Genomic DNA, 12,596 nt, shown 5'->3' with positions numbered 1-12,596 from the left:
AAAGCTCTGTTCCGAAACCTAAACAGCTAACTTGCGGCCCACTGTCCTGTCCTGTCTACCTAGACGGCTTCCTTCTGATGCAGCATCCTAACTAGTGTGACACTGTACATGGACAGCATTCAAATAGAGCTTCAGTCATTTAGCACAGGGGTTTTCAAACTGAGGGTCTGTAGAAAAGTTTAGAGAAAAACGGCATAAAAAAGTGAAAATTAATAAATAATAAATAAATAACATTAAATAAAGAAACTGTTTAAAATAAATAATAACAATAACAATTAGGTTAAAGTAAACAAATGATAAAAAGATTAAAATAAAGAAAACATTTTGATTAAAAATAAATAAACCAACTATTTAAAAAAAATAATAATAAAAATACATTAAACAATAACAATTAGGTGAAAATAAAAAAAATTGATTAACATAAACAAATGAATAAGATTAAAATAAATAATAACAATTAGGTTCAAATAAATAAATCATATAAAAATAGATTAAATAAATTAATGAATTAGTGAATTAGATTTAAAAAAAAATTGATTTAAATACATCTAAACAGTACAGTACTAAAGTGAGTAGGAAAAACAGAATATAATGTAATATAATTAAAATCTGATTTTAAAACCGATTTAAAAATATTAAGAGAGATTTGAAATAAAAATAAAAATTTAGAAATTGATTTAAATACATCTGAACAGTACAGGACTATAGTGTGTAGGAAAAAAAATATATAATGTAATAGAAACACATTTTTTTCCAAATAACATTTTACACATATTTATAATAATAATTTTTAACACTTTATAAATATGTTCTTTATACATAAAAATTTAAAGCTGCCTTTTAAAACATATTTGGGGGTCTGTGGCATCTGGAAGATTGAAAACCCCGCTTTATCAGACTTTTTTCAAAGCAACACGAAGTTTAAGTGCCTTTGATTGTGGTTTAGTTAAATGAAGATTCTAGAAAGCAATGCAAGTGTGATGTATGTGAGGAGACTCGGCTCAATAGAGTGCAACAGTGATTATATAATGATGGTATAATACAAAATGATTGATTTCTAGCCATTCATAATGTATAAAAACAATGTATTTGATAGATAGTGCAGGTCTTCACTGGAACGTCAGATATTAAATGGTCTTTTAAACATTTTAAAGTCTAATATGGAGTAAAACACTTGAGGAATTTGGCACGAATAGAGTATTTTAAAGGCTGCATTATTATACGGTTTACATTGAGAGTGTGCGTATGAAAATGCATCCTACATAGGCAGCTCACTAGGTTTGTAAACAGAGCCGATATCTTGTGAGTGGGGTGTTTGCCGGGTGAAGGGGAACCTTTCTGTCCTGCATCAGCGCTCTCTTTACTCTCTCAAACTCTTCACCTCAGCCTGAGCTCTCCAGCAGCTCCATCACATCCTCACAGCAGATGTGAGCTGGAACATCTGCTCTCTGAGGCCTCATTACATGCTTAGAGAAGCAACAGTCCACACACACACACACACACACACGCGGGCTGGTTGTTGTTGTTTTTGAGAAGGTGTTGGGCTAATGTGATTCCCTCTGTGCAGTCCGTCAGTAGCAGAGCCCAGTCTGGCTCATGGAGAGGCGAGTGGAGTCACAATGCAGGGGCCGCTGAAGAGGAAAACCCTGCTGAAGGAGGGCAGGAAACCTAAGGTGAACAGGAAGGGAACAAAAATGAGTTTAAAAAGCTATGTTTAAATATTTTTCAGCAGTTGTGAATATTCAGTATATAAATATATGCATTTGCTTTGAATTGGTGCATACATGACATTTACAGCTCCAGAAACTGTACTTATGAAAGTGAAAGTGACGTGAAAGTGACGTGACGTGGCCAAGTGCTCTGCATTTATCCCATCCAAAGTGCACACACACAGCAGTGAACACACACACACCGTGAACACACACCCGGAGCAGTGGGCAGCCATTTATGCTGTGGCACCCGGGGAGCAGTTGGGGGTTCGGTGCCTTGCTCAAGGGTCTCACCTCAGTCGTGGTATTGAAGGTGGGAGAGAGCGCTGTACATTCGCCTCCCCCCACCTTATGGCCAAAGATGTCAGCGTGAAGATTACATATTTATATGGGGCCAAAAAATATTTTAAATATATGCTCAATATATGTTGTATGTATGAAATATGTTTTTGAAAAATATATACAGTGTATATATATATATATATATATATATATATATATATATATATATTTATAAGTATTCATAAGAATATTTATTTTTATTTTATTTTTAACATTGTAAAGTATGTCCCTTTGTTGATTATTATTCAAATGTGTATGCATTATAGACAGCATAAAATGCTTTCTTCAAACGTGACATTTTAATGTATGTTCATGGTTTGAAATAAATGAAGGGCAAAGTTATCACTAAATGCCTTTAAAATATATACTTAAAGTATATATTTTTAAAAAGGGATGGATGGATGGATGGATGGATGGATGGATGGATGGATGGATGGATGGATGGATGGATGGATGGATGGATGGATGGATGGATGGATGGATGGATGGATGGATGGATGGATGGATGGATGGATGGATGGATAGATAGATAGATAGATTATATTTTGAATATATTTTCAAAAATATTAATACAAAAATATATTGGTAGAAAATATATGTATATAAATACATTTTGAAATATTTTAGCAAATATATTTGGCCTTTTTTGTATATTTTGAAATATACTTTTTTTTTTGTTTTGCTGTTTGGGATGTAACGGATAATAACAGATTAATTTTGAGATGTTTTGTTGATTATGTACTTTTCAAAAAAGAAAAAAAAAAGTATGCAACAGAGGCCAATTTTTAGCTTTAACTTTAATTGGTAAAAGTTTCATGACATTTCAGCCACCTTCAGGGCCTTCACGAGATATTAAAAGCATCCTGAACAAAGAAAACTTTCACACTGACCAACAGGTGTGTCTCTGTGGCTTTGAATGAACCAAATATTTGACTCAAGCACTCCATCTAGTGGCCAACTCGTACAAACACAAAACATCAAAAAAGATCATTTCAAAGTCTTTCTTCATTTATCTTTTCAGAAACAGTATATCTACAAAAAAAAATGTATTTACATTTACATTTATGAATTTGGCAGATGCTTCTATCCAAAGGTAAATTTGATCAGTTCATGCATTCCCTGGGAATTGAAGTTTGAAGTTAGCACCATGCTCTCTCATCTGAGTTGCAGGAATTTCCCTAGATATCTCATATATTTATATGTTCATAGCAAATGTTGCCCAGCTCTGTTGTTTAGTTCATGTTTGCGTCATGGCTTGTATGTCATGTTTTGTTTTGTTTTCAGCTCGCCTCGTGGACGCGGTTTTGGCTCACACTTTCTGGTTCCACTCTCATATTCTACGGATCCAAAGCCCTGCGAGCCACAGAACGGAAACATGTGAGTGATGCAAAGAAGCACACAGTAATTCCGTATTTTTATTAAAAAAAAAAAAAGCATTTTATTCAAATTAATTTTAAATAAATAAAAAATGTCAACATTAATGGAGACACATTTCATTCTTTTAAGAAGAAAAATGAATAATTTGACATGAAAATAACATTTTATGGAATCTTACGCTGTATAACAGTACAAGTCTTCGCCGTGTAAGAAAGTGTGTGTTCTGGGCTGGATGGTGGTGCTGCCGGATGATCCGGCTCAACCCAACATCTTTCAGCTCAACCATCCTGACAAAGGTAAATATGATTCACACAGGGTTTCCTTTAGTGCTTTTATATGATAAATGTATTCATTGTGAAATGATTGTATCCACATAACTAGAGCAGAATCTCTGTGTTTCTCAGGCAATGTTTACAAGTTTCAGACTAGCGATCGGTTCACTGCGATCATGTGGCACAAACACCTGGAGGAGGCCTGTCGGAGAAGAAGACCTCAGGTATCAGCAACCACTGATTCACTCATTTCCATGCATTTAGCTTGTGATAGATAGATAGATAGATAGATAGATAGATAGATAGATAGATAGATAGATAGATAGATAGATAGATAAAATTGATATGGACACAAATTCAAGAGATTCAGAAATCAAATTACTGGTATTCATAACAGATGAATAAAGCTGTAAGTCTGGAATCAATGCAAAAACGGTATCACATTATGAACACTTGGGGTAATTTTTTTAGATATTAGTTTTAATATTATATTTTAATATTTTAATTGTAATGTTTAAATATGTTTTTTTATATTTATGTATATATATATATATATATATATTGGAGTCAGTAAGATTTTTGTTTTGTTTTGTTTTGCTTTTTAAAAAAGAAATTAATGCTTTTATTCAGCGAGGATGCATTAAAATGATCAAAAGTGAGAGTAAAGACATTAATAATGTTACAAACGATTTCTATTTCAAATAAATGCTGTTCTTTTTAACTTTTTATTTACCAAAGATTGCACAAAAATATGAAGCAGCACAACTGTTTTCAACATTGATAATAATCAGAAATGTTTCTTGAGCAGCAAATCAGCATATTAGAATGATTTCTGAAGATCATGTGACACTGAAGACTGGAGGAATGATGCTGAAAATTCAGCTGCCGATCACAGAAATAAATTACATTTTACAATGTATTCACCTAGAACTAGTTATTTTAAACTGTAATAATATTTCACAATATTGCTGTTTTTACTGTATTTGTGATCAAATAAATGCAGCCTTGGTGAGCAGAAGAGACAAAAATCTTACCCAGACTTTTGAATGTTAGTGTATATATTTATATTAACTGATATGTATTTAATAGTATGAAAAATACTTATGACTCAAAATTCTGAATGAGTTCTGTTGTAATGCAGCAAGTTGTGACATTGTTCAGCTACTGAGAACAACTAAACTATAAATGCATAACACTCTTTCTGCTCTTGTAGATACCAGCGAATCTCATGTCGTTTGAGTAAACAGACTTGTGTAACTCTTGCCTGAAGACATTTATAAGGCCTACAGAGATCGAGAAGAACGTGTTTGGTTCAGCAAAAGGATGAAAAAAGAGCCAAAACCCTTCAATACTGAAGAGTCCACTGAGCCAAAGGACTCGCTGTGATCCACTGGCCCTCCGTGAGCCTCACGGACACATCTAACATCAGGATGTCTGTTACAGAGCCGGACGTGGAGGTTTGAACACTAGTCAAGTCAAGTCAAGTCACCTTTATTTATATAGCGCCTTATAGGCAAGTAATAATATTTTGTAACTGATACGGAACTTAATAGGTAGCCAGTGCAGAGACTGTAAAATTGGGGTAATATGATCATATTTTCTTGACCTGGTAAGTTCTGGTCAGTCTGTTCCAGCTCCATCATGTCTTCTCAATGGAGACTTTTGGATCTCAAGGTGTTTGTGTGGCTTCAGTGAAGTACATTATGGGAATTAAATTAAACAGAAGCTCGAGATGGGTATTTTTGTGGTGATATAAGTGAGTTTCAGTGTGAAAGAGAAATCATGCCGCCTGTAGCATAAGAATAAAAAGACAAACTAACAGACATTTGCTCCTACAAAGAGTCGTAACAAACAAACCACAGCTGGATCAGGAAAAGATGAAGACCTAACCCAGCTAATGATACTCACTGGTTAAGAGCTGTTTAGTTACAAACTAATCATATCTGCTTTCAGCACAGTGATCTTTATTTCTGGTTAATGTTATGATGTGATGATGCTGGTTGAAGGAGGTTTGTGAGTGTGACTTGCTGACATCAGGGATTCTGAATCCACTTTCTGTTTTACTCATTTTATACTCGTGAAAGCTTGTTTTGGGCTTTAAGTATTAACAAATTATTAGGCCTTTCCTGTCAAATGAAGGTTTTGCTCACAACTCACAACTTAAACCAGCTGTAATATGTTGTACAAAAGCAAAAGATTTTTGTTTGTCACATTTGATAGGGTTCCTTGTACATTAATGAGACAATACCATTTTTAAAACACGAGCTTATTTTCCATTCAGCCCATCTCACAAAAACAAGAACGGCTTTTTTGATATCTCCGAAATCCTAAACATTCAAGCTCACTAACCAGGCGAATCTCACAAAACCTGTCAAAAACTTGTCCGGGTCATATCTGACCCCAAAATGAATAGAACGAAATGAGTTTAATAATATTTTGCTTAAAGAAAATTATGCCTGTTTTTAAGATTTTCCGTGTTTTGACATTATTTTCGTGACAATTAAGCACATTTAACCCTTAAATTCTCATTACTGTAATACAAACAAAATCACATTATTTAAATTTTCAATATTTATATTTCATAGTCATATTTATTGAACTTCCTTTAATTTTTGCATGATCCTTTTGCTTTTTATTAATACACTTTTTATATTTTAATACAATTAAACTGTGCTTAAAATGTACTTGAAAATAATGTCACAAGTTTTTTTTTTTTTTAATAGATAAGAATGGGTTCAATTTTCTTTATGCAAAACATAATTCCTTTTTGTTTATCTTTGGTGTGAAATGTGACCTGGATATATTTCTATGAGATTTATCCTGTTGTTGCACGCATCAATGCTGCCGAATGCTTGAATATATGCAGTGACATGTGAAACTGAAATATATATATATATATGATGTCTGTTTTTATCAGTTTAGCTGTGAATGTGAAACGTCTGACCACAGTGAACAATGCTGGTTTAGCGTTTAGTTGTTTTGAGATGCTCATTCAAATCGAGTGAAAGAACAGCACTGTAGTTTTCTGTCATTTATTTCTCATATTTCGTTCTGTGCAGGACTGATGGTTGTAATGAAGTTTGCGTATAATGTGTGTGTGTTTTAAGCACGTTTGTCTTTGAATGAAGTTGAACTCTTATAGAGCTGCTGTGCGTCTGTCACTGAAGGAGAAACGACTGTCAGTCTGTAATACTGAACACACAATCCACACTCAACATCTCACACATTCAGATCAGCTTCAGAAACCTGACACCAAGCAGAATTAGAGGAATCATTCACTCCAGAATGAAATTTGTCATTATTCACTCCCTCTCATGTCGTTTGAACCTGTTTGATGATTTATTGTCTGTGGAACACAAAAGGAAAAATTTGAGTATATCTTCATGCAACTTTTTCCATACAACGACAATGAAACCCCCAAAAATTGATTTGAAAAACTTAAAAGTCCATTTATGTCATGCAAATCATATGACTTCAGAATACAGTTTTGCATATACTTCTACCTGAAATATTACACAGTTTTTTTTTTGTTTGATAGTGGGTCACAATGACCTGTAACATGGAAAAATTGCATAAACATCATTAAAAATGTCTTATTTTGTGTTGTAAATATAAAAATAAATGTTTGAAACTACATGAGGGCGAGTGAATAATGATAAAATGAGCATTTTGGGATGAACTATCCCTTTACAGTTTCTGTAAAACACTCATCTGAGGATGACAATATCGATTCTTGATAGTGATTACTAGTTCTTGTTGAGAGTATTATTTATCTAGCATCAGTTTTGCTTGTCTGTATATGAATTCAGCTTTAAACAGGCCACTGGTTTTGTTGAAGAGAAAAGCCTTTTCCTTCCCTTGAGGATGTCAGAGTGAAACACACATGTACAGCTGCACTGCATGTTATGTTTGTTTCTGCTGGAACTGTGAATGAACTCTTGTTGTGTTGCCATGTAAATATGTTGCTAAATTATTTCTTGTTTGCCATCGTGGTACATTGCGGTTTATCAGCTGAAAGAATATTCTGTACAAACATTAAATGCCAGTGAACACATGATTGTCTTAGTGTACTCTTCATTTTCACATTTCATTTGATTTAGGAAGTTATCTGTGATTAGGAGGCTGAGAATAAGAAGGATCTGGATATATTGGTGTTTAGTGCTCTGCTAAAAACAATACCTAAAAATGTCTTGAAATAATCTCGAAATGATGAGTAATTAAAATTGCATAATTTCCTCCTAGTTTGTACTTATAGAATCAGAATCAGAATCAGAATGAGCTTTACTGCCAACTTGCTGTTCCAGCAACTTCCACTCCATCATCGGCTTTAGTAAAATAACCTGATAGCTGGGGAATTTAAGAAGTCATATTTTTTATGTTGTTTGTATTTGAAGTTTTTCGTTTTTTGAGCCCCTCTCTCTTTTAGAATTGCTGACATTTTTACTTATTGAATGTTGTTCTTTGCGCGACCTTTTCCAGATTACTCCTGAACAAAGTGAAGAGAGGTGAATGCAGACATACTGGGCAGCAATCACCTGATAGATACGTGCGCATATCGTTCAAAAGTCAAATATAGAATAAATGCATTTGATTGGTAAACCAAATTCAGACTTTACGTTTCAATCTCAAACGGTAATGCATGAAATTTAGGGGAAAGCTCAACTAAATAACAGCGCTAATAAATGGGGGGTGTGGTGGCTTTGGCTATCGGCGCTCCAGTCAATCTACTCCACAGCCAATCACGGGTCCCCTCCTTGCTCGGGCCCCGGGGCTTCAGCCCCGCCTAGCCCAATGGTTAAAACGGCCCTGCTGACAGTGTCTAAAATCCACAGCTTTACCTTATCTTCATATTTACGTAGAAACTGTTATGTAACCTGATTTTGTATTTCTACCAGCCAATGATGATTCTCAAAGAAAACAGGCAGTGTTTGTTATACCGTAGTAACATGTGCAGCTTTCACGCGCTGAACCGCTGTATTGCTGTTAATGGTTATTTGAGCAAATTTGCTCCGTAAATTCAGTTCAACAGCATTAATTTGAAGAGGGTAAACTTTATCACTCGACTTAAAAGATTTTCTATTTTAATATATTTTTTAAAAGTAAAATATAAAACATATATAAAATGTATTTTTTTTCCTGTGATGGCAAGTCTTCAGTGTCACATGATCTTCAGAAATCATTCTAATATGCTGATTTGCTGCTCAAGAAACATTTCTGATTATTAGCAATGCTGAAATCAGTTGTGCTGCTTCATATTTTTGTGGAAACCAATTTTTTTTCAGTAGTTTTTGATTTAAAAAAAAAATGATTTTTATAAGTAAATAAATAAATACATCTTTTGAACAATATTGTATATAATATGTAGATCAATGCAAAATGTGTATCTGTTTATTCAGGTGACAAAAGATTTGGAGAAGAAGATTGGACCGAAGTCTGTGTACAACGCCCTCACCTTCAGAGCGGCTGATACTGAAATACAGTACATAGCCAAGGTGAATTGGTGTTTTCTTTATTCATTTGTTTAAACAACTTTTCTTGCAGTGTCTACTGTCCATATAACAGTGTACAATGTGACGGTCTCTTCCTCTTCTTCTCTCAGGTGCATGTTGGAGAGAATGACTGTGCTCATGTGAAAGTCTCTCAGATTCTCCCTTGCTATGGAGAAAAAGTGAATCTGCTTGATTTCCAGTTTCCTAAAAAAAGAGAGGATGAAATCGAACCCTTCTGAAGACTTCTGAACACATTATTCTGTCCTCACAGAGCGACTCATGCATGAAAAACATTTTTCAATAAAGTCCTGAAGCATAACTGTCTTTGGTATTGCCGTCTTTAATGTTTGATCTTTTCACTGTCAAACTGAAAATGCAAAGAATAAAATAGGAATATTTAAATATAAAATGACCAAAAATAAAAAATATAGAGCTGTCCTTTAACAAAGTATCCTTATTCCTATGCTGTAGCTTGCCATTTTCTGTTTTCCAAGCCTTTAGAAGTGGTGTGTGTTTAAAAAGTGTGAAACCACTGCTCTGGCTTTCTTAAATTAAAATACCTGAGGTGTGTTGTCAATAGAGAAGCCAGTATGAAAACTCCTTTAATATAGCACCATCTTGTGGCATAGTTCTCACTAAATGTCCTACATATAATGTTACAAGTTATTGAAATTACAGGCTGGTAAATTTTCATTGGTACATGGAAACCAAATTTGTTCATGTAGTGCATCTAAGTTCTTGCTGCAAAAAAAAAAAAAAAAACTAGTGTGAATTTGAATTTATTTCATTTAGGAAATCCCTGTTATTATACCGTTCTTCCATTCAGTTTGGTCAGTGCTTGATTATGAATTCAAACTTTTTATATTTTAAATTAGTTTTTATTTTTGTATTTTCTGTTGTATTTTTGTATTTTAATTTTAGTTTAAAATGTTGGCAATTTTGTTGTGTGTTTTTCTAATTTTTCTTTTTTAAATAGATTTTATTAAGCTTTATTTTAGTTTTAGTTATTTTACTACATTTTTAGCTGGGTCCATTGCTATGGAGTTCATGCTGACAAAAATCATATTAAAATAATATAATGGCATCAAAACCATCATAAACATTTGCAATGCAATATTTATTATTATTATTATTATTTATTAGTAGTAGTGGTAGTGGTAGTAGTAGTAAAATTAGTATTATTTTTTTACTAACAAATATATAGACACATCTGAGTTATTATAAATAATATATTTTTGGTTTGTGTTGTCATTTTAACTTTCAAGTGCTGTATACATTACAGTCATCGTCTTCATGTTCCTTCACAGAGCGGAAATAAGCTTCGTTTGGTGAAATGACTCTTTCTGCTTTACTGAGGTTCCAGCTCAATCCATTTATTGTATCCTCCAGCATAACGATGGGCTCTGAGAGACAAACACACACTGATGATGTGTTTTACGTGATTACTGGATGAGGATTTAAAAAATAATCATTGATTTAATAGCAATATTTATAAAGTTTTTTCTGGCTAATTAAGTATTTAAGAACAAAACATAATTGACTACATGGTCATTACAATGACTTGTGATTTTATTCATTTTCAGGCCTAAAATATTTTAAATTCCCTGATATAGCCAGATTTATAGCCAGATAAGGGGACAGAAAATACAGTGTATACAGTAGAAAAACCATTACGCCTATGGAGAGTCCCAGTAATGAATACTTAATTTAAGTGTGTGTGTGTGTGTGTGTGTGTACTTGGTATTCCCTACATTAAGGGGACCAAATGTCCCCACAAATATAGTAACCCCATGAGGAAACAAGATTATTGTTTTGTTGAAGGAGGATTAGATAATAAGGAGGCAGAACACAAGCTGTAAATTAGCATTTCTACTTTACTCAACTCGTTCTTTTTCAATGCACACTTCTTACATCAATTGAACATGTATAACTACCGTACCATCAAGTGGACATGAATAGTATAGCAATGCTGTAGTAAGAGAACACAACATCTTCCCCTTTTCAGAATGAATACAGCTGTTTGTATAACAAAAGAGAAATAAACATAAGTCAAGAATGAGCAAGTATTATGCAAGTATTATGAACTCAATGTAATAAAGAGAATGTCTCAGCTTCTTTACCATCCAAGGTCTCTTAACTCGAACCAGATCACAAGGTTGAAATCTTGCTTTTCACACAGTGTCGTATCATGTTTCTGTCAGTCTCTTCTACGTGAAGGTCCATGTCTTGTGACTTGGTTCTCATACGTTGGCCATGGAGTAACTCAGATGGTGAGGTGCTATGAGGAGTACTTCAATAGTTCATCAAGAATGTTCGAGTGAACGTCTTGGAATGTTCATCTTGAATTGAAGCATAATATAAGGATAATAAACAGCAGATCTGAGATGATGTATGTCTCTCTTTCTCAGAAACTCAGAAAACTCAGCAGAGATAAACTGTGGTCCATTGTCTGAGACCAACTCTTTTGGATTTCCTTCTCGGTCAATAGATGTGTCAACTCTGGACGCGAAAACTTCAGGCCATTTGCTAAAGTAATCCACGAGCGTGACTGCATACCTGCAGTCTGATGGTATAGTTTTGAACGGTCCAGTAATGTCAATGGAGACTTCCCGGTTCCGGTTGACCTAATTAATGCATGATAACAGTCCTTGAACGGATGTGAATTACAGAAATGTGATAGTGTTATGTGTATGCCAGGTTAAAGATTTAAACTGACAGAGCGTGTCCGTCTCCCGAACAACACTAGGAAGACTGTTTCAGAGTTTGAGCAGGTATTTTCAATTGTCCAGAATTTTGAGATTGCAGCGGATGTGAAGGACTACAGTATGATAAGAGCTCACTTAAGGACTGAGGAGCTAAACCATTCAGGGCTTTAAAAGTAATCAGCAAGATTTTAAAATGTATACAATGTTTAGCAACTCTAGCTGCTGCATTTTGGACCAGCTGGAGTTTTTTTTAAGCATGTTGTCAGACTCTGTTCCATGTTTTGTGTGTGTCCTGCTCCCCATGTGCCTTCCCATGCCCTTATTTGGTTAGTTTCCTGTTCCTGTCCTGATTAGTTTAGTTCATTTGTCCCAGGTGTTTCCCTTGATGGTTCATTGATCCCAGGTGTGTCTCGTCATCCCCTCCTCCTGTGTGTATTTAACGTGTTCCCAGTCCCTAGTTCTCTGTCCGCTGTTGAACGTCTTCCTGTGTTCGTCTCCCTTCATGCAAATAAAGTCCTGTCAACATATTCTCCAGCGTCTCCTCGTCCCTCGTGTGTGTGCAACGTTACAGAACAGCGGCCCGAACTGTAAGCGGCATCCCTTCCCCGTGTTTGATTTCCGGTTTTTGTAAGTTTTTGTTTTGCCCCTTTTTTTCCCGTGCGCTCCTCCACGTCCACATATGGAGGAGCGTTTAATGTTCAT

The 12,596-nt window shown here is 34.6% G+C and overlaps 2 protein-coding genes across 2 annotated transcripts in view; both read left to right on the top strand.

Annotated features, from left to right (window-relative positions):
• LOC107654291 (ras-specific guanine nucleotide-releasing factor RalGPS1-like) overlaps positions 1-5,165 on the top strand; it is a 127,287-nt gene extending 122,122 nt beyond the window's left edge. Inside the window, exons 16-20 of the mRNA XM_016441316.1 lie at positions 1,568-1,673; positions 3,336-3,428; positions 3,619-3,724; positions 3,833-3,924; positions 4,914-5,165. Of these exons, the coding sequence (XP_016296802.1) occupies positions 1,568-1,673; positions 3,336-3,428; positions 3,619-3,724; positions 3,833-3,924; positions 4,914-4,943 (427 nt within the window). The 3' untranslated portion in view covers positions 4,944-5,165. The remainder of the gene's footprint in view (positions 1-1,567; positions 1,674-3,335; positions 3,429-3,618; positions 3,725-3,832; positions 3,925-4,913) is intronic.
• A 3,898-nt stretch (positions 5,166-9,063) lies between these two features.
• Positions 9,064-9,513, top strand: LOC107654301 (cystatin-B-like). Its single transcript, XM_016441325.1, has 2 exons — positions 9,064-9,192; positions 9,300-9,513. The coding sequence occupies exons 1-2, from the start codon at positions 9,070-9,072 to the stop codon at positions 9,426-9,428; spliced, it is 252 nt and encodes an 83-aa protein (XP_016296811.1). The 5' UTR covers positions 9,064-9,069; the 3' UTR covers positions 9,429-9,513.
• The last annotated feature ends 3,083 nt before the right edge of the window (positions 9,514-12,596 follow it).

This window comes from Sinocyclocheilus anshuiensis, unplaced genomic scaffold (genome assembly GCF_001515605.1).
Source record: "Sinocyclocheilus anshuiensis isolate Anshui unplaced genomic scaffold, SAMN03320099.WGS_v1.1 scaffold163, whole genome shotgun sequence".
Classification (NCBI taxonomy): domain Eukaryota; kingdom Metazoa; phylum Chordata; class Actinopteri; order Cypriniformes; family Cyprinidae; genus Sinocyclocheilus; species Sinocyclocheilus anshuiensis.
This window is presented reverse-complemented; position numbering and strand designations above follow the sequence as displayed.